This window comes from Ciconia boyciana, chromosome 8 (genome assembly GCF_034638445.1).
Source record: "Ciconia boyciana chromosome 8, ASM3463844v1, whole genome shotgun sequence".
Classification (NCBI taxonomy): Eukaryota; Metazoa; Chordata; class Aves; order Ciconiiformes; family Ciconiidae; genus Ciconia; species Ciconia boyciana.
In genome coordinates, this window is record NC_132941.1 from 380,777 (window position 1) to 401,353 (window position 20,577).

The 20,577-nt window shown below is 71.4% G+C and overlaps 1 protein-coding gene across 2 annotated transcripts; it reads left to right on the forward strand.

The window, feature by feature from the left end:
* The first annotated feature begins 424 nt into the window (after positions 1-424).
* FURIN (furin, paired basic amino acid cleaving enzyme) lies at positions 425-17,976 on the forward strand. Of its 2 annotated transcripts, XM_072869971.1 has the most exons (16): positions 425-765; positions 3,203-3,587; positions 9,051-9,149; positions 9,904-9,999; positions 10,592-10,720; positions 10,950-11,026; positions 11,370-11,458; positions 11,701-11,873; positions 12,857-13,069; positions 13,405-13,505; positions 13,640-13,743; positions 13,901-14,018; positions 14,996-15,175; positions 15,278-15,402; positions 15,837-15,953; positions 16,038-17,976. In XM_072869971.1, exons 2-16 carry the CDS (start codon positions 3,408-3,410, stop codon positions 16,604-16,606), a joined length of 2,370 nt encoding a protein of 789 aa, XP_072726072.1. In that variant the 5' UTR covers positions 425-765; positions 3,203-3,407; the 3' UTR covers positions 16,607-17,976. The 2 variants fall into 2 exon arrangements, with proteins under 2 accessions (XP_072726072.1, XP_072726073.1); XM_072869972.1 differs by lacking the exons at positions 425-765; positions 3,203-3,587 and adding an exon at positions 8,387-8,688.
* Positions 17,977-20,577: the final 2,601 nt, after the last annotated feature.

Consider the following 20,577-nt stretch of genomic DNA (forward strand, 5'->3'; position numbering starts at 1 on the left):
GTCTGGGCTCTCACGGGGCAGACCCAGGCCTCCCGCCTGGGCCGGCACGGTCGGTCCCCGGGAGGCATGGGCAGCTCCCGGGGGGCACAGGCAGCTCCCGGGGGGCACGGGCAGTCCCTGGGGGGGCATGGGCAGCTCCCGTGGGCACGGGCAGCCCCGGTGGCCGTGTGCCAGGAAGGGGGGAGGCCGCGCTGAGCCCCGGGCCGTGCCCGGTGGCGGTGGCGGCGGGCGGCTCTCCCCAGGCCGCGGTGAGGGGCAGCGGCCCCGGTTCTAGCGGGGGGGTGCCCGGGACAGCTGGGCGCAGCGCGGGGCAGAGGGGCCGGGGCCGGGCGCTGCGGCGGGGTGCGGAGCGCTCGGCGGCGCCGGTGCGGCGGCGGCGGCGGCGGCGGCGGGGCGGGCGGGGCGGGCGGCGGTGACGGCATCCGGCGGCGCCCGGCGGAGCGGCGGCCGTGCCGGGCCGGGCTGCGCCGGGCCGAGCCGAGCCGAGCCGGGCCGGGCAGAGGCCGTGCCGCGCTGAGCCGAGCGGCGCCGGGCCGAGCCGTGCGGGGCCGGTCGGTCGGTGCGGGGCCGGGCGGCGCGGGGCGGGGCGGCGGGCGGCGCTGACAGCTGCTCGGCGTAAACAAGCGGCCCCGCCGGCCGCCCCGGCCGCCCCTGCCTGGGCCGGGCCCGGCTCCGGGGCGGGCGCTCCGGGCGCCCCGCGGCGTGACGCGGCGCCGCCGACAGACGGGCCCGGCCGACGGCGGGACGGAGCGGGCAGGCCGCGCGGTAAGGGCGCGGGGAGGCGGCCGGGGACGGGCTCGCCCCGCCGGCGCCGGCGGTTTGACAGCTGCGGCGGTCCCGGCCGGGCGGGACCCCGGGCGGCGGCGGCGGCGGCGGGGCCGGGCCGGGCCGGGCGGGGCGGCCGGCGGCGCCGCGGCCGTTGGGCAGCCGCGGGCTCGGGGCGCTGCCGGCGGGGACGTGCGCGGCCCGGCGGCCCCCGGGCGGGCGCTCCCCGGCGCCGCGGGCTGGGCCGCCCCGCGGGGCGAAGCCCGTCTGCCCGGCGGCACCCGGGGCTGCGGGGCTGCGGCCACCCCGGCGCCGGCGGGGGAGCGGGCCGGGCGGGGGAGGGCCGGGGCTGGCGGCGGGGCGGCCGGAGCGGCCGCTGCCGGGAGCAGAGGGCGGGCAGGGAGCCGGGCCTCGCTGCCGTCGCACCTACGGGGCCAGCCCCGGCCCGGCCGCCCTCGCAGCCGCCCTGCGGGTGCGGGGGTGGCCGGCGGCTCGGCCGCGGCCTCGGGGCCGCCGTGTCGCTGCCGTGTGGCAGCTGGGCTCGGCTCGGCTCCTGGGGAAGCGCTGTATCCAGCAGCGCCGGGAAGGATCCTGGCCGGCTGCTGCCCTGTGCGTGCCGGGAGCGATTGGCAGCGTGCCGGGAGCGGGGCTGGGTGCGGAGCAGAGAGCACGGCCCGTGAGCTGGCAGGGACTCGCATCCCCGCTCGCACCCCGCCGTGCCGCTGGCCTGCAGCAGCCGGGGCTGTCCTTGGGCCTCTCCTTCCTCCTCCTGCTCCCCGGGGCACGAGGCCGGAGGTTTGCAGGCAGGACCGGGGCGTGCAGCAGAGGTGCCGGGGTCTAGCAGGGAGGGAGCCAGCCCGTCTGGCTGTGCTGGGGCAGCAGGCGTGGAGGGCCGGGGCTGTGGAGGGCCGGGCTCTGCACGCCGTGGAGGGGGCCCGTTGCAGCGTTGTCCCCACGCGGAGTGGTCACCGCCGGGGAGCGGGGTGGCTGCTGGCTCTGGGACCAGCAAGGTGGAGGAGAGTGCCCGGCTCAGGGGCCTGCGGAGTGGGCGAGGTGCTGGCGTGGAGACTGGCCGTGGCAAACAGTGTCCCCTTGTGCTGTGCTCGCTGCTCTCTCCATTTGCGCGGTAGCTTTTTCCCTTCCCTGGGGGTTCCGGGAGCCTTTCCGACTGGAAACTGTGATTTGGGCCCTGGCACGATCTGGGACCCGGGGCTCCGGTCCAGCCTCCGGCGGGTGCTCGCAGCTCTGGGTGTCTCGGTAGGGCGGCCGAGCCCGCAGCCGGCCGAGGTCTGGTCGCTGAGGGGGAGCCGCAGCGTGCCTGAATCGCAGCACTGTCTGCGCTGCAGCCTGCAGCGGGGTCTCAGGCGGCTGCCAGGAGCTGCTCTCCTCCCCTGGCAGCGCCGCAGGCTCCCTGCTCGCTGGGGCCGCTGCTTGCCGGAGGGGGATGGGGTTCCTCTGGGCACTGCCGGCTCTCACCTTTCCCGCCGTCTCTGAAACGTGACCAGATAGTTCAGCGTCCCTGTGGAGCTCACACCGGCACTGTCGTGTCGTGGGCTCCTTTGCCCTGGGTGGGTCGCTCCCTGCTCTGCTCCCCACCTGCCTTCCCAGCTTCTTGTGTTTGCCCTCCAACATGGTGCGAGCATCCCTGTGTTCCGGTCCCTGGGTGTGTGCTGGAGGTGACGGCGTGTCCCTTTTCCTGGTCCCTGTGCCGGTTTCCTTTCTATTTTGGGGATGAGTCACACCGGTGTCACCATGTTGTGCTCCGGAGGAAGGGCAGAGCTGAGCTGCTGATGGTGACAAGCAGCACAGCGCTCGGCGCTGCTACCAGGCGCTGCCTGGTCGATCGCTGACTGTGGAGGTGCTGAGGTGCTGGGGCCTGGGGCTCTGCTCTCCCTGGCTTTCCTCCGTCTAGTCTCTCATTTAGCTGGGGTCCCTCGCACAGCGTCTGGGGGCATCTCCTTCGGTCTCCCCTTGGGACTGCAGAGGCAGGCTTCCCATCCCAGTTGCTTCCAACTCTGTGCCCAGATAGGCCCATCCCAGTTGGAGAAGGGGCTCCTGTCCGCTGCAGACCATGGCGGCAGGAGGCACGGCTTCCCTTGCCTTGTCTCTCCCCTCCTTTGGTGCCCTTCTCCCCTCCCGGTTCGTCTCCCGTGTTTGTAAGCACAGAGCGTAAGTACACATTGGGCAACAGGCAAGGTAAACAGCGGCCCTGGGCCGGGGCAGGCGTGCCGGGGCGCCCTGCGGAGCCAGGCGCCGCTGCGGCTCCTCGGGCCCACACATCCCGCGTGGCTGTCCGTGAGCTGCGGTGGACGGCGGGTGCCGTGTGCCGAGGCCCCCTTGCCGGTGCCAGAGCTGCGGCTTGCTCCAGCGGAGCCTGCCCTCCCCGGGTTTGAGGAGAGGCACCCCGGGGCCTGACCGCTCTTCCGTCTCTCTGCAGGTCGTGCTGCTGTCCCGGACGGTCTGTTCCTGCTGCCGCCCTCCGGCCCAGCTGTCGCGGGCTCGTCCCCATGCTCTCTTGGGCTGAGCAGGGGCGAGCGGGGCAGAGAGGCCGGTGTGCCTCGGGGCGCTGACACAGGGAGGCCGCTGGACCCGCCGCTCCCGGGACCCTCCTGCTCCCCACTTAGAGGAACCCCGATACTCTGATGGATCTGAGGCCCTGCTCGCTGCTCCTGCTCTGGACTCTGGTGGTTGCCCTCGCTCTCCTGGCCCAGGAGGTGCTGGCCCAGCGTATTTACACGAACACCTGGGCCGTGCTCGTCCCCGCGGGGCCCCAGGAGGCTGACAGGCTGGCCAGGAAGCATGGATTCCTCAACCTGGGCCCGGTAAGTCCCCCGCTTCCCTCTCCCCGCGGAAGTGGTGTCCTCTGACGGCTCTGCCGCAGTCTGGGCGGGTGCTGGGCTTGGCCCCGGCGCCGGCTCGGGGGCTGCTCTTTCTGGCAGCAGGGCCACTGCATTTGTGCCCATTCACTGCAGCCTTCCAGCATCCGCTGCGTTGACTCAGGGGTGGTAATTAGCTGGATGGAGCCAGGGCCTCCCCCCGCCAGCGGGACAGTCTGGTGGCATGGCGTGGCATGGCACGGCACGGCACGCTCTGCCTGCTGGAGGGGCAGGGAGGAAAAGCCCATCCCAGCATGAGAAAATTGGAGTGCTGTTTGTTGGTGGAGGAGGGGAGGGCTCCCAGTTCCCCACCGTGCTCCCCGCAGCAAGCTGCCCCAGCACGGCATGGCCCCAGCTCAGCCGGGACAGCAGCAGCACCTCCTGGGTGTCCCCAGAGCAGGCAGTCTGACAGCAGCCGCGTGTCCTCGGCCCGAAGCTGCCCTTCACGGAAGGTGTGTCAGCAGGTCCCCGTTGCTCTCGGCTTTCTCTGCCCTCAGCCAGTGGAGGGACGGGGCAGCGCGCGCGGCTGTGCTGGGCCGGCGCCTCTGTCACCCCCCCCGGCAGTGGGGCGGGGAGAACAGGGTGACGGCAAAGGATCCAGGGCCCCTTGCGTTCCCCGTGGTCCCAGCTGTTCCCAGCCTCGTCCCCAGTGCGAGGAGCTCCATGGCACTCTCCTCCCGGCAGGCTTGGCAGGGCCCAGCTCCCCTGTGCTCCAGGTCCCAGGCAGCCGGCTCCGCTTCCCCTGGCCGGCTGTGGGCCGTACGCTCGTTGGTAGCAAGGGTGCTCGCAGGTCTGGCTCCCAAGGCGTTGTGAAAGCCAGGCCTTGGCCGAGAGCCACAGGGCCGGGCCAGCCAATGGCCGGGCTCCTGCTTGCCAGCGCGGTGCTGCGGGCAGGACACGTCCCTGTTGGCAGGCTGCTTCTCGCAGGCCAGCGCTTCTCGGTGCCGCCGTTGTAGCGCAATGCCGGCTGCCCCGCGCTCTCGGCACAGGCTGATCCGTGGGGCTTTTCTCAGCCCTGTGCCGCGGGCGGGGTGCCGGCCCCTGGGCCGGTGGCACGTGGGGGCTTTGCCGATGGAGCTGGCGCCAGCACGGCTGCCGTGACCAAGGAGGGGACCAAGGGGATCGCACGGGAGTGGGTGCAGCAGGGCTGGCCCAGAGGGACACCCCCCCGGCCCCTGCGCAGGCACGGGGAGCTGGACTGGCCCTGCTCCGTCGAGGTGAGGCTGGCGCTGGCGGCGCAGGGCCTGCGTGGCTCTGCCAGCCCCCGCTGGGCTGCCCGCCTGCCCGGGGGTCTGTTGCCCCAAGAGCGGGGCACTGCCGCCGGACTGGGCTGGCTCTGCAGGAAGGAAGCGAGGGGCAAAATCCCAGAGGAAATTGCACAACTCGTGGCTGTGGTGTCAGGACCTCGCTGTGAGCAGCTGCCGGGGCAGGCGGGGAAGGTGGCTGCCGCTGGAGCCGGCGGGTGCCTTGTCCTGCTGCCTGAAAAGAGCCCTGCGCGGGGCGGTGGGTGCGCGGGGTTCTGGGGACAGGGAGCCCCACGTCCTCCGGGGCTCGTGCTGGAGGAGGGAGATCTGTGGGGGCCGGGGACAGGCCCCGCTGATGGCGTCTGCACTGTGGGGACAACGGGGCGGCCTCAAGCAGGTGCTGTCTGCGTGGGAGTGTCTTAGAGCCGACTGTCAGGGCAAAGGACGCGTCAGGCCAGGGCTGCTGCTGTGCAGAGGGGACCGGGAGAGCGGCCTAGGACGTGTCCCGCTGGGCTGGGTCTCTGCCAAGACCCCTGGGAGTGGGGGACGGGGCCGAGGTGCCATCAGCCTGCTCCCGGCTGACAGCGGTGTTTCCCGTCACGCTGCAGTGCCGGCTCCCAGGCCCAGCTGCCAGGGCCGAGGGGCACCGGGCTCTGCAGCCGGGTCTCTGCCAGCCCGGGGGTGCCCGTCAGGCCCCAGGCTGCGGTGCAGAGCCACGCAGGGCCCTGTGGCTCGGTGGGGAGCCCAGGCCTGTTTGGGGTCCCTCCCCCTGAGCCACGGAGGTTCTGTGCCAGCTCTGCCCGGCGGTGCCCACCTTCTCCCTGCACCGTTCGCTCTGCAGCCAGAGGCTGGCACGTCCCGGCTCTGCCAGCCCGCTGAGCTGCCGGCAGAGCCCCGTGGGCTGCGGCCGCTTCGGCTGTGGCCGGAGCTGCTGGTCTGGGCAACGTTTTCTCCCGTTCTGGAGCCCGTCCCGGTGTCTGTGCTGCGGGATGAGGCTTGGCTGGGCCTGGGCAGCCCGTTCCCGCAGAGGGGCCGCGTGGCCCGGTGGGAAGAGCAGGGCTGGAAGGAGCCGGGCTTTCCCTCCTGGGAGGTTTCTGGGCTGCTGTTCCTGGGGGTGTGTGCCGCTGGGACAGGATGCGGCCGCCAGCCTGGAAGTGGGGGGGGGACCGGGTGCTTCTGGCAGTGCCCCAGTGAGAGGCCCCCAGGGTCCTTATCTGAGAGGATCCTGGCCTCAGCGTGGGGTCTGGACACTGTCCTCAGAGGCGTGCTGTCCTGGCGTACTCCCTGCTCCACCGCTGCCTGCGGAGCCGGGGCGGGCAGGCAGCCCCTGGGGCCAGCGGTGCCTCCGGCAGAGAGGTGCCAGGACCCGCACCTGGTGCTGGTGGCCTTGAAGGGGACCCAAAGGACAGCGGTGGGGGGGGGGGGGGGTCAGAGGAAAGGGACGGGTGAGGCGGGAGCACGGTGGTTCACGCCGCTGGGGCTGGTGCAGAGGAGGGGGCGCAGGCGCTGCCTGCCCCAGCTGGGGATGGGGAGCACTGGGGAAGGGCCCAGCTGCTGGTGCCGGCCTTGGGCTGCGCTGGCCGGGCAATGGGGGTGAACGGCCCCAGCAGCACCAGCCCAGGGAGGAATGCGCTTACCTCCCACACCGCTGGGCTGCAGGTCCCCGCTAGCCCCTGCTGCCACCCGGCACATCGCCCTGCTCCCCGGGACACGGGCAGGAGCACGGGCAGCCTGCTGGCCCCGGGGCTGGCCAAGGTGGCCACGAGCTGTGGCAGGAGATGGGGGCAGGAGCGGGGAGCTGGCACTGCTCTCCGCGGGATCAGCCCTGCCCGCCCCAGGGATGCCCAGGGCTGGGGGGTGGCTCTGCCCTTGCTGAGGACAGGGATGGGGGGGATTAGGGTGGAAGCGTGTGGGTTGGCCGGCTCCTGGCTGCCACCGCAGTGTCTGTGCAGACCTGATCCAGCTGGGTGACCCGGCAGAGCCACGATCTGCTTGCAGGAACAATCGGAGCTCTGTCCTTACCCCCGGAGGGGGCGAGAGGGTGCTGGGGGAGGGCAGCGAGCCTGCAGCTCGCTTTCCCCTCTGCCAGCCCGGTGCAGAGGCTTTTCACCTCCGCACCTCCCCAAATGCTCTGAGCTGCCGGGCGTCCCAGGCTGTACTGGGGGGACACAGTGTGCTGCGGGGAACAGGCCCGGGTCTGTCCCCAGTGACTCTGGAGGTGCGATGCTGCCCTGACAGGGCTGCAGCTCTGCAGCTGGCTGTGCCCCACAGGGAAGGGGTGCAGAGCTGCAGGCTGAGCCCCGGCCTTTCCTCCGCCGGCCCAGGCAGGAGGAGTGCCCAGCTGCCACCCGCATCACGAGCACCGGGTCTCAGGGAGCCAGCGTGGTCTGCGGCTTCCCTGGATAACACCAGCTGGCGCGGCGTGGGGTTGATTTGCACGCTGCATTGTTCCCTGCTGTGAGCTTGCTCCCCACCGTGGTCCAAGGTCCAGGGGACGCACACAGAGAGGAGCAGGGTCCTGAGCTGGCAGCCGGGGGCTTTGCCTGCCCCTTCCCTGGGGACTGACCCGTGTTAGTGTGTGCCAGCGTGCTGCCAGCACCAGACTCCCCTGGTGATGGAGCCGTGGACACAAGCCCTGACCCCGGCGTTCGGCTCTTGCCATCCTGTGCCACTGGTGCTGGGCTGCCACGAGTCGAGTCCGTTCCCTTTTCTGCCCACGGAGCAGCTGGTGCAGGGAGGGCCGTGCCGCGGGGGGAGCCCTGTGGAGCGGAGCAATTCCCCTTCGTTCGGCAGGCAGGGGCTTGGCCTGCCGGCAGGCGGTTCCCCCGAGCAGGGGTGGTGCAGGCCCGGCTCCAGGTGCCGGGGTGTGTTTCCCTCGCCCCGCAGAGCACGGAGGGGCTTCGGGGTGAAGTGCATGACTTGGAGAGCTGCAGCCCGGATTTGCTGCCCTGGGGCTGAGGGTGCCGGTCAGCCGGGTGCCCCTTTCCTCCCCTGCTCGGCTCCGGCTGTGTGGCTGGCCAGGGTGGCAGCACATCTGCAGAGCTCTGATAAGCTCGGGGGAGTTCGTTAGCCGCAGTCGGGCTGTTTTGTGGCAGCCTGGGCGGCAGAGCACAAGATGACCTCTCCCTCGTGTTCCCGCAGCCCTTTGCAGCCCAGCCCTGCAGGTGATGGCACGGCTTGGGCCTGCCCGTGGCTGCTGCCCAGGCTTCACGGCTTCCAGCGGGGCAGGGGGGGTGCTCGGCCCCCTTCTCCCCAGGGCGGGCAGGCTGCTGGGCTGGGAGGCCCCGAGCAGCAGGGGTGGGGCCAGGCCAGCCTCTGGGACGTGCAGGAGGGGATACGGAAATGACAGCACGGGAGAGGGTTTGGGGTTTAAAAATAACTGGCTGGGCGGCTGCACGGCCTCCTGGCCCAGCTGGGCTGTGCTGGAGCCCCGTCCTGCCCCAGCCCGGGCTGGGCTGGCCCCGCACGCGCGGGAGCGGAGCCACGGCCGGCGCAGCACGGCTCCTCGGCCGGCGGCTGCCCCGCCTGGGGTCGGGCGCCTGCGTGCCCCCTCGCTTTGCTCTGCTGGAGCCGGCTGTGCCCCGAGGTGGGGACCGGCTCCGGGTGGGCGCTGCGGTGGGGCGCCGGCCTGCGCTGCGTGGGGAGAAGGGCTCTGCGAGCGGCCTGTCCAGAGGAGCGGAGGCTGGCTCGGACCCTCCCCGCCCTGGCTGGGGCCGCCTGGGGAGCCGGGTCTGGAGCACCCCCCCCGGTAGCAGGGGGTGCTGGCTGGCTCAGGGAGAGGAGCAGCAGTTTTGTCTCCTGAGGTCGGTGCCTCTTCCAGGCTGGCTCCCAAGGGCCTGTCCTTCTCTGCTGCTCCTTGCCTGGGGCCTCCCTGCCAGGGCAGCAGCTTCGTTGGACAATTACGGACTTACTGCCGTGGGGGGACCTGCGGGAGGGTGAGGTGGGCAGAGGCCACGTCGCCGTGGCCCCAGGGTCTCCCCAGCTGCCTTGTCACCGGCTGCCGCAGCCTCTTGCAGGAGGTCCTGCGCCGGGTACCGGCAGCCGCTCCGGAGTGGGTGGCCCAGCCTGCCCGGGGCAGCCCCAGGGCTTGGGGTTGCAGGTGGGGGGGACAGGGAATCGGGGAGAGCGGGCTCTCATGTCCATCCCGCTCCTTTCTCTGTCGCAGATCTTCGGTGACTATTACCACTTTCGGCACAGCGGCGTGGTGAAGCGTTCCCTCTCGCCCCACCAGCCCTGGCACAGCCGTTTGGCCAGGGAACCGCAGGTACGTGCAGCAGGGGGGCCCTGCCTGCCATCTGCGGGGGCCTGGCTTTGGTCCTGGGCACTTCACACTGGAATGGGAGCCAGGACTGGGCACAAGACGGGGCTGAGCTGCCTAGAACCGTCCCCTGGCATTGAGGCCTGTGGCAGAGCTGGGTGGGAGCCCGGCACGTGGCTGGCAAGGGCAGGGGGTCGGCGGAGCCGGCATCACCGTCCTGTGGGCTGCTGTGGTCCCAGGGCACGGGGCAGCCGCGGCTCCCTGGAGGGCTCTCCGTCCCCACACGCGGGGCAAGGTGTGCAGGGCAGTGCCGGCAGCGCCAGGTGCCAGCGCGGCAGCGTGGCGGGGCTGCCGTGATCTGTGTCCCCTGGCTCCGGCCCAGGGGCCCGGCACGCTGGCGGCGCGGCGGGGCGTGCAGCGTGCTGTGGCGGCTGGCGGGCTCTCGGCAGCCTGCTGCTCGCAGGCCCCCGCGCTCTGACCCGCCCGCTCCGCTGGAGCGGAGCCTGTCACGGGACGCCCGGCGCTGCCGCCCTGGCACGGCCGGGCAGGGAAGGCCAGGAGGGACGGTCTGGGTGCTGCGGTGGCTCTGGCGGGATCAGATGCTCTGCCGGCCCGGGGCTGGCCGCGAGCTCCCCAGGGAGAGCCCCTCTGGGCAGGCTGCCGGCTGGGGGGCAGGGGGCCCACGGGGCTGCTGGCACAGGCGCGAGCTGCCGAGGGGGCAGCGGGGCAGCGGGGAGCCCCATGCCCTCTCTGTCCCCAGGTGCAGTGGCTGGAGCAGCAGGTGGCAAAGCGCAGGACCAAGCGAGACATTTTCATGGAGCCCACGGACCCCAAGTTCCCACAGCAGTGGTACCTGGTGAGTGCCGGGGCGGGCTGCGCGCTGCCGGGCCAGGAGGGGAGCCGTGCAGTCGCGACAGCGAGTTCTGGGGACACGGACGTGGCACCCGAGGGACGGCTGTCGGGCGGCGGCGGCTGCTGCCAGCCAGGCTGGCGGTTGGAGCAAGGCCTGGGGCAGCCGCCCGGTGCTGTGGGTCCGGGGACGCCCCGGGAAAGAGGCCGTGCTCACGGAGCTGCAGCTCCCTGCCGGGGCGCTGGCGGGGCTGGGGAGAGCCCGGGGCTGGACGAGGGGCTTTGCCTGGCCCAGGAAAGGGGTCCGTGCCCGTGCCTGTCTGCGTTGTCAAGCTCAGGCACGAGCCTGACCTCTGCCAAGGGAGCTGTGTTTCTGGGGCCCAAGCACAGTCTGGGGCCGAGTCTCCTTTTGGAGTGGCCCTCCTCGGGCAGCCGGGCCTGGGTCCCCCGGGGCTTCCTCATCCCCACACCACAGCAGAGCTGGGTGAAGGCTGCCTCTTGCCCGCCCTTGCAGCCGGGCCTGGGAGGGGTCCGAGCACACCCCCGCTGCAGTGCCGGCAACTGGGCGCAGATCCTATTGCCAGGGCTTCTCTCGGCAGTACAACACGAACCAGCGGGACCTGAATGTGCGTCAGGCCTGGGAGCAGGGCTACACGGGCAAGGGCATTGTGGTTTCCATCCTGGATGATGGCATCGAGAAGAACCACCCAGACCTGGAGGGCAACTACGTAAGTGCGGGGCAATGCCGCAGGGCGGCGTGCCGCAGGAGCCTGTCCGGACTCTCCACTCTGCGTGGCACGGGGCTCGTGCCTGCCGCGGCAGGACGTGGAGGAAAGCGATGGAGGTGGGACTGGAGCCTGCCCCCCCTGCTCAGCCCAGCCTCAGGGACGTGGAGCACAGGCGGTGGGGCTCGGTGGGCAAGGTAGACGGTCTCTAACTGCCAGATCTGTCTTCCAGGACCCAGGGGCGAGCTTTGATGTCAACGACCAGGACCCAGACCCGCAGCCCCGTTACACGCAGATGAACGACAACAGGTGAGGCAGGGCCCGGGGCGGCAGGGGCTCGGCACAGCGCCAGCCCTCACGGACTGCAGGAGGCTGCAGGGCTGACGGCATGCTTCTGCCCCACGGAGAAACCCCCTGCTTCCCTTTCTGATGCGAGCAGCATCCTTTGGGGCTGCCCGGCGCCAGCGCAGGCTGTTCAGTCCCCCCTGCTCCAGAGCAGGGCAGTCGAGGAGCCCTGCGGGGCCTTTGTTGGCCACCCGCTTCGGGAGGGACGGGAGGCAGCCTGGGCGCTGGTCCCTCCAGCTGCGGCTGGTGCCCGGCCCTGTGCCTCTCACGCCCCATCTGAGCACATTTGGTCCTGTTTTGACCGCAGACACGGCACGCGCTGTGCTGGGGAAGTCGCTGCCGTGGCAAACAACGGGATCTGCGGCGTCGGCGTGGCTTACAACGCCAGGATCGGAGGTGGGTGCCACCCTGCCCTGCGCCGAGAGCAAAGCCTGCGCTGGGCTCCGCGGGCGCCTCGTGGCCGGAGGAGCAGGCTGTGCCGGGGATCTTGGCGCTGCTGGCCAGGGTAGCCCTGTGACGGCCTGTGGCACGGGGCGGCAGCAGCGGACGGAGGGCTCTCGCCAGGGGCACCGCTGCCCTGCGGCGCGCAGCCACCCTGCCCCGTCCGGTCGCCCATGACGTCTGCTCTCTGGCCCTAGGCGTGCGCATGCTGGATGGGGAGGTGACTGATGCTGTGGAGGCCCATTCCCTAGGCCTCAATCCCAACCACATCCACATCTACAGTGCCAGCTGGGGCCCCGAGGACGACGGCAAGACTGTGGACGGCCCGGCCCGGCTGGCAGAGGAGGCTTTCTTCCGAGGGGTCAGCCAGGTGAGCAGGAGGGTTTGCCGGGGGAGCGCCGGCTGAGCTCCTGCCCGTGCCCCCAGGTCTCCCTTGCTCTGCCTGCCCTGGTCGTTGTCCCAGCCCTCCCGTGATGAGCTGTCTTCCAGCCCATCTCCAGGATCAGGCTCTGTTGGTTTTTCCTGTTCTTCCTGCGCAATGGCTCTGAGTCAGGGCTCCTTCCATGCAGGGTGCTTATCTCGCCTTTCTGAGCAGCCCTGTTCTCCCTGCTCGAGGGCTCCTGCGCAGCCCCATGACGGGACGGTCTCTCCCTGCTCTCCGAAGCCCTTTGCTGAACCCTCGTTTCATGCCAGCCGCTCGCCCTTGCTTCCTCCGCCTGTCCGCCCACCGCTGTCCCCATGTGCTGTCAGTGTAGCCCGTGCCTTGGCGTGGCCGTGGTGCAGCCTGTGTGGTTCAGCCGTGCCCCGTGTTCCCCCTGGGATTCCCCGCACAGGGACACGCGTCTGCTGTGCAAGGCGTGCTGGCAAACCTGCCCTGCTGTGCCACGCGAGCTCTGTCACACGTGCTGTGAGTGGAGCTGTGGCTTCTGGGCGCCGAGCAGCCGGTCGGGACCGCTCTGCCGAGCTCCCGCAGCGCTGCCAGGCAGCTGCAAATCCCACGCAGGCAGAGTCAGCCTGGGTGATTTCCGAGTGGAAGAAGACATCGGTTCTTGGAAGCCCTGCTTCGGCAGGGCCTCCTGCCGCCCAGCGCCTTACCTGTTGGGGCAGCCTCTGCGGAGCTGCCCCGGCATCTCTGTAGGCATGGGGATGCCGGGCGCCCAGGCTGGCGGGCTGACCGGTGGCGTCCCGCTGTCCCCCCGTGTCCCACCCGCATCTGCTCAGTCTTTCCCGCTCAGGCTGCAAGAGCCCTGGGGCCAGCACCGTCCCCTCGTGCCCGGCTCCGGCCTGGGGCTTCCCACCCTGCGGCAGCGTGGGTGACACCAGTGCTGGCCCTCACTCTGCCTCTGTTGCTAGGGCCGAGGGGGGCTGGGCTCCATCTTCGTCTGGGCGTCCGGGAACGGGGGCCGCGAGCACGACAGCTGCAACTGTGACGGTTACACCAACAGCATCTACACGCTGTCCATCAGCAGCACCACGCAGTACGGTAACGTGCCCTGGTACAGCGAGGCCTGCTCCTCCACCCTCGCCACCACCTACAGCAGCGGCAACCAGAACGAGAAGCAGATAGTGAGTCGGGGCTGTCGGCGTCTGCGGGCCCGGGGCTCACAGGGGTGGGACGTGCCATGAGCTGCGGCCACCATGGGCATCATTCTGGGAGCTGAGCGGGCCGCGGTGCTGGGAGCAGGGCTGGCCCCGCTCTGTGCCACGCTGCCACCCTCGGGGTCGCTCCCAGGGCTCCGTCTCCTGAGTTAAGGGCTTCTGGAGGGAAGCTCCTGAGCTGCCCCAGGAGCGGTGGCTCTGCCTCACCTCCCGCGGCCCCTGCAGGGACGCAAGCTCCCGAGCCAGCTCATGGACTCGGCCGGTGCCCGCAGCACCTCCTACCCTGGCACTCCTCCTTGCAGGTGACGACTGACCTCAGACAGAAATGCACCGAGTCGCACACGGGGACGTCGGCCTCGGCGCCCCTGGCCGCTGGCATCATCGCCCTCGCCCTGGAAGCCAAGTAAGGGCAAGCACAGAGCGGGACTGGGCTGGGGTGGCCGTGCAAGCCCCGTGAGGCAGCGGCGCCCGGGCATGGACCCGTCTGGGGCCAGGAGGAGCCGGGCGCCGGTGCCTGAGCCCCGTGTCTCCCTGCAGCAAGAACCTGACCTGGCGGGACATGCAGCACCTGGTGGTGCAGACGTCGAAGCCGGCTCACCTCAACGCCAACGACTGGGTCACCAACGGTGTTGGCCGTAAAGGTACCGGGGTGCCGGGGATGGACCAGGGTCTCCCATTCCCGTAAGCGCCGCTAGCCCGGGGGTGCCGGGGCAGAGCACCCTGGCAGCCCTGGGGGGCAGGAGGCCCTGGTGAGCCGGGGACTCCCAGGAGCGGCACTGACCCCCTCTCTGTCCACAGTCAGCCACTCCTATGGCTACGGCCTGCTGGACGCTGGGGCCATGGTGAGCCTGGCCAAGAACTGGACCACGGTGGGACCTCAGAGGAAGTGCGTCATCGATGTCCTCACGGAGCCGAAGTAAGGGCTGGTGAGCCCAGGAGGGCATCGCCCAGCGTCCGCCCCACACCCTGGCTCCAGGGTGGGGAGTGAGGAGGATCTCTGGGGCTGAGCTGCCTCCGAGACCCCGGACCATCCTCCTGCGAGAGCTTGGGGAGAGCCGGGAAAGCCGCCTTCAGCTGTCCAGCGCCGACATCGACCGCTGAGCCTGCCCGCTCCTGCTGGGGCTGGGCCGGGTGCGGCGGGGGCGCGGGCAGGCTGGGGCGCTGCGGTTTGGGAGCAGCCAGCACGAGTCATCCCCAGACAGAGGGGCTTTTCAGGGGTCAGACAGAAGCTCCTTTTACTCCCGCTTGGCCGCTGCCACCGCAGCGCAGCATGTGCCGAGTCTCGTGTGCAGCCAGGGTGCTCCCTGGGGGCTCTCGGCAGGGGTCGGGGGGGCGTCCCTGGGCATGGAGGAAGCCAGGGCTGGGCCCTGCCCCGGTCCCCTGGGACCCAGCCCTACCCGTCCAGAGTCGGCACTCCTTGTGACCAGCGTCCTGCGCTGGCACCAGGGCCGGCGCTGCGGGCGGCTGCGGGGGGGCCAGCCGCACACGAGCAGTGGGATGGGGACGGCTGTGTCCTGTCCCTGGCCGCACCGTGCAGGGTGGAGCCAGCCCTGTGGCGGGCGAAGAAAGGGCCCATTCAGGGCTGGCAGAGAGCGGCGGCTGGGGAAGCGGCACCGGGCAGCGTGTGCTCGGCAGAGCAAACCCCTCCGCACCCGGGAACTGGGGCAGGCGCATGCGGGCAAGGCCGGGTGCTGCCCGGCCGTCTGCTGCCTGCACCCCATCCGGGGATGGAAGAGAAGCACCAGCCGCTGGGGGATTGCCTCGGGCTCCAGCCGCCCCGGGGCACAGCACCCGGTTCCCGGGGCAGCCACAAAGTCCCGCAGCAGGGACCGGGGCGCCCTGCCGCGTGCCCCCCGGGCTGGGACCGGGCTCACTCTTGCCTGTCCTCGGCAGGGACATCGGGAAGCACGTGGAGGTGCGGCGGAAGGTGGACGCCTGCCTGGGGAAGGCCAACTACATCAGCCGGCTGGAGCACGTGCAGGCCAGGCTGACGCTGTCCTACAACCGGCGAGGGGACTTGGCCATCCACCTCGTCAGTCCCATGGGCACCCGCTCCACCCTCCTGGCCGCCAGGTAGGTGCCGGGCTGCGGGGTGCCCTGGGGCAGCCCCAGGCCTGGGCTGGCACGAGTGGGTTTGTGGGCCACTGGCACCCACCTCTCGACCCCCTCGCCCAGGCCCCACGACTTCTCGGCCGACGGCTTCAACGACTGGGCCTTCATGACAACGCACTCGTGGGACGAGGACCCCTCCGGGGAATGGGTGCTGGAGATTGAGAACACCAGCGATGCCAACAACTACGGTAGGGCTGGGCCGGCCTCGCCCCCACCGCTGCCTCCCTCGGAGCCCAGGGCGGGAGCAGCGCAGGCCCCCGGCGTCCCCCAGCACCCCGGAGCAGAGGGGCCAGTGCCACCTCGGACGCTTTGCAGCGACCCGGCTGGGGAGAGGCTGGAGCTGGGTATGCGGGGAGGGGATGCAGCTGCTCCGGGCGGCGGGGGTCTGGGGCAGCGGGTGCCCCCTGCCAGCTGGCCTGGCCCCCCCGCCCTGCGGGCAGCCCTGCGGGCAGCCCTGCGCAGGGGCACGGTCCCACTCGGGCGCTCTTCCGGGTGGCGGGCACAGCCCCGCTGCCCCCTGACAGCCCACGGCGGGGACCAGCGTAAGCCCCCTCCCTGTGCCTGTTCCGAGCGCAGGCGGTGCCGCGGGCGCGTTGGTGGTCCTCACCCCGTGTCGTTGCAGGCACGCTGACCAAGTTCACGCTCGTGCTGTACGGGACGGCCACCGACTCCCCCAGCCTCTCCAACCAGCTGGAGAGCAGCGGCTGCAAGACCCTGACCCCCAGCCAGACCTGCGTGGGTGAGTGCGGGGCCAGCGGGGAGGGGACGGGTGCGCGGGGCGCAGGCGGCCCCCTGGCCCGCGCTGACCCTGCCTTTCCTGCAGTCTGCGAGGAGGGGTACTACCTGCACCAGAAGAGCTGCCTGAAGCGCTGCCCTCCCGGCTTCGCGCCTGGCATCCAGAACACGCACTACACCCTGGAGAACAGCGTGGAGCCCATCGCGCCCCACCTCTGCCTGCCCTGCCACCCCTCCTGCGCCACCTGCACGGGGCCCGGCCCCAACCAGTGCCTGACCTGCCCCGCGCACTCCCACTTCAGCAGCCTGGACTTCTCCTGCTCCCACCAGACGCAGAGCAGCCGCGCGTCCCCTGCCCTGGCGACCAGCGAGGGGCTGGCTGAGGCCCCCCCTCCAGCCAACCTGCCCATCCTCATCGCCAGCCTCAGCTGTGTCCTCATCGTCGTCATCTTCGTCACCATCTTCCTGGTGCTGCAGGCACGCTCAGGCTTCAGCCTGCGGGGCGTGAAGGTCTACGCCCTGGACAGCGGGATCATCTCCTACAAGGGGCTCCCCTCCGACATCTGGCAGGAGGAGGGCCCCTCCGAGTCGGACGGTGAGGAGTACGAGGCCCACAGCGAGAGGACTGCCTTCATCAGAGACCAAAGTGCCCTTTGATGAGCCCTCCCGCCCCTCCCTCCTCCCTGCCCAGCACCGCAGGGCCGGGGCAGGCGAGGCCGAGGGGCCCCGGACTCTGCCCCCATCCCCTCCCTCACCGCAGCAGCCCGGGGCTCCCCCCCCGCCGGCACTGGCCCTCGGACCTGGCCTGGGCGGCCGGGCCCGGCCCTGCCAGCACCGTCCCCAGCTCGGCACCGTCCAAGTCCTGCACCATCTCTCTTGGCCCCGCGTCCATCCTCTACCCCACGCCGGGGTGTCTGATGGCAGCGGGGCCCCTGGCACTCACTGGACCTGCGCTGGCAGCCGTGTCCCCCGTCCCAGGCGCGCGGCTGCTGCTGGGGCTCAGGCGAGTCCCCCAGGGTGGGCAACGTGTGGGGTCCCTGGGTTCTCATTGCTCAGGCCGGGCTGGCCGGGCCAGGGGCGGCTCTGCCCTGAGCCGAGACGCGCTCTGCCCCACCGGGGCCGAGCCCAGCCCCTGGCACGGCGTCCCCCTGCCCCTGCTGCCCTCGGCACCCGCCGGGCCTCTGCCTCTGGCCCTGGCTCGACCCCGCTGCGTCCCGGCTCCCCGCCCCCTCCGAGGGCCTGCCTGCCTCTACCCGCGCCCTTCAACAGCAATAATGGCCAGGCCTCAGCCTGCGCCGCCTGCTTGCCCGCTGCCTGCCCGTCCCACCGCGGCTGCGGCTGCCTGCAGTGCGGACAGGAGCCCCCCCGCACCAGAGAGCGTGGGGCAGGGCAGCGCCTTCCCCTGTGCCCGAGGCTCAGCCCCCCCCCCCCAGCGCGGGCAGGGACCCCTTGCACAGACCCTGCCCTGCGGGCGGCCCCGGCCCCCCCCCCCCCATGTTTTGCCCCCGGGCAGGGCCGTGCGTGCTGCCGGCCGGGGCAGTCGGGCAGCGCCGGTGCCTGCGCTGCCCTGGCTCTGCCTGCACCCTGCCAGGGCCGGGCAGAGCCCGGCGTCCCTGCAGCCCCGGCCCCCAGCGCGCCCCTGCCCCCCGACGTGCCTTGCCCCCACTTGGTGACAATCCGTTCTGCTCCCTGCCGGAGCCCCCTCCCGGCGCCGCTGCCCTCGCCGCCCCTTCCCCGCGGGCTGGGGGCCGGTGCTGCGAGCCCCTTCGCCGTCCGCCGCCGCACACCGGGGCCGTGGCACGGGCTCCCACCCGCCCCGTGCCAGCACCAGCCCCGGCCCGCCGCGGACGGAGCTGCCGGCCAGGGGCCACAGGACTATTTTTCTATAATAACTTTTTGGTGCACAGTAATTTTTTCTTGTAATTTAATCAGCCGGGAGCTGCCTCCTGAGCCTGTTTTTAATTTAATGGATGTGGATATAACGCTAGAGAGACTGAGTTATTAAATGTTCAGAACTATGCAAACCAGCTCCGCTGCCTGTGCTCTGTGTGCCGCGACCGTGGGTGGCCCCGGCCGGCACGGGCAGGCGGTCCCGGGGGGCGGGAGGGCGCGGGGCCCGCGGGGCGCCCGGATCCGCTCCGCAGCCGCAGGAGGGGGCCTGCGGCCCTGCGTGCGGCCGGGGCCGGGGCACCGTGCTGAGGTGTGCCCCCGCCGCGCAGGCAGGGAGCCCCGGCCGCTGTGCTGCCCGCCATAGTGCGGCTGCAGGAGCCTGCAGCCCCTGGGAGGTCAAGAGCCCCCCCGAGCCAGTGGCTGCCCTGCCTGGGCTGCGGGCAGGAGCCGGTGCCGGGCCGGGGCTGCTGTCTGGGGACGCGGTGGGGACTTGGCACCCGGGTAGGGACCAGCCCACTCACCTGAGCGATGGGAAGCAGCTGCTTATTGGGAGCCTGCAGAGAGGGGAGCTAATTCGGGAACCGGCTGCGGTAGGTGGAGGGCGGGGGAGGCAAATGCTTGGGGGGACTTGCACCCCTTTCCCACGGCGCGTGAGCTGAGCCCCTCCACTGCAGCCTGGGGACCAGCTGAGCTTGCACGCTGCAGCCCCTGTGTCCAGCAGCACCCTGCAGCCAGAGCACGGTGCCCACAGGGCAGCCCTGGGGCGGGGATGGCCGGGCCGGACCCGGGACCCGCTCACGCCATGGGCGAGCCCCAGGCAGAGCCTGCCCCAGCCCCACCGAGCCCCCGGGGGTCCTGGGCCCCCGGCAGGGTCTGTTGCACTTGCTTGCAGAGGCAGCTCCTTTCTGCAGAGCCCCTCGGTGCCTGTGGCCCGTGGCCACGGCGGCTTCCTGTGGTCTGCAGCAAGCTCCCCGCAGCATGCAGGCAACTGCAGGTGCTTCTCAGCCGGCTCTTCCTTTTCTCATGAGGCCGGGACGGGGACAGGTCCCCGCTGTCCCTCAGCTGACAGCTGCGTGGGTCTGAGCTGGCAGCTCGCGGGCCAGGAGCAGCCGGGCACCGTGGGCAGGCTGCGGCCATCAGGTGCTGCAGCGACGGCTCCCACCAGGGAGCAAGCAGAGGCCGCAGTCCCACCGGACTCTGCAGGCTGCGGGAGGGCGGATGGAGGATGTGAAACTGGGAGAGCTGTGGTGTGGCCCACAGCAACCTTCCTGTCGCAGGCAGCGATCGGGGCTTCCAGGGAAGGAGGGCTTCTGCACTCGCCGTCACGCCCGGAGCCTCGCAGCACAGCCCTGACCAGCCTGGCACCGCGGGGGGGGGCGGTCCCCCAGCCCCCAGGCGTGGAAGCCTCCCACCAGAGGTGCCTGGTGTCCCTGCTGCAGCCCAGTGCAGGCGGGGAGGGGGCCTGCGCTGCTTGGGAGGTGCCAGGGGATGCTGGAGGGATGCTGGGGGTGGGGAGAAGCAGCCCCTCAGCCTGGCTCGCAAAACACCTGCTAAGCTTGTGACAACGCTGCGAGTGTCTCTGGAGCCAGCGGGGCATGCGAGCGCTGCCGGTGGGACCCGCAGCTCAGGCAGAAAATAAAACTATTCCTGGGCAAGCTCCGGGGCCAGGGCAGAGGGGGCTGAGGCAGGCCGGCATCTGCGGCAGGTCGGGGCAGCTGCAGTGCTGGTGCTAGCGGAGCTGCTCTCGCCCTCAAACGTGCCGTGAAAATTACTCTTTCCAGGGGGGCTGGCACTGGTGGTGCCAGGGGAGCATCAGCAGCACCGAGTGCTCCGGGCAGCTGCCTGGGGCACAGGGAAAGCGGAGCCCCCCCCTGGCAGGCAGGACTCTGTGGGGATGGGCAGGCAGGGACCCCCAGCAGGCAGGACCCCGTGGGGACCAAGGCCAGTTACAGGGTGGGCGACTGGGGACCCTGGCAGCACGTGGCAGCTCTTGAACTGCTCAGCTGGGCAGGCGGCAAATGGGGCATTAACGGGGCTCCTCTCGCCCCGGGGGGGCCACGGTGACTCTGGGTGGGGATTTGCGTCGCTCAGCACAGAAACCTCCGGCACCTGCTGGAGTGCTGCGTGGGGCCTGTGTCCGGGGCACTGTGGCAGCCCCTGGCCACGCTGTGCCGTGCCGTGCCGTGCCGTTGTGCTGCTCCTTGGTGTGACCACCCAGGCATCGCTCAGCCGTGGGAAGGGAAGGCAAGTCAGCAAAACTCCCTGCCGTCTGACACGGTTTTTCCCCCAACTTCCTCTAGAAGTGGACTCAGCTCAGCTGTGTCCTGCAGGTGACTGGGATGGCCCTCTGGGACCAGGGCTCCCTGCCAGGCACAGGAGGGGGGCTCAGCACAAACCACCCAGGAGGCGGCCGGGCCGAGCCGAGCGGAGCCAAGCTGGGCTGTGCCAGCGACGGGGACACGGGCGGTGGTGCTGGCCGGAGGCGGTGGTGGCCGCCCCTGCGATGCGGCTGCCAGGGCTGAGCAGTCCCGCTGTGAAGCACTTCGAGGGGAGGGAGTGCCTGGGGCTGCCGCCGAGAGCGGGGTCCCGGCCGTGTGGGCGCAGGCTGGCACCAAGGGCTGGGGCGCGGCTCCATGGGTGCCCGTGCCGTGGCTGCTCTGTCCTGTGGCCTTTCGCAGTCGCAAGGGCCAGGCTTGGGGCCGGTGACGGGATGGCCCCCCTTCAGCCCTGGAGACCCC

What these genes read in the sequence shown, in the direction of transcription:
- FURIN (XM_072869971.1), top strand. Translation starts at nt 3,408, where the DNA reads ATGGATCTGAGGCCCTGCTCGCTGCTCCTGCTCTGGACTCTGGTGGTT. An exon ending in GCCCTCGCCCTGGAAGCCAA is followed by an intron (nt 13,506 to 13,639) that starts GTAAGGGCAAGC and finishes GTCTCCCTGCAG; the next exon opens with CAAGAACCTGACCTGGCGGG. An exon ending in CAGCGATGCCAACAACTACG is followed by an intron (nt 15,403 to 15,836) that starts GTAGGGCTGGGC and finishes GTGTCGTTGCAG; the next exon opens with GCACGCTGACCAAGTTCACG.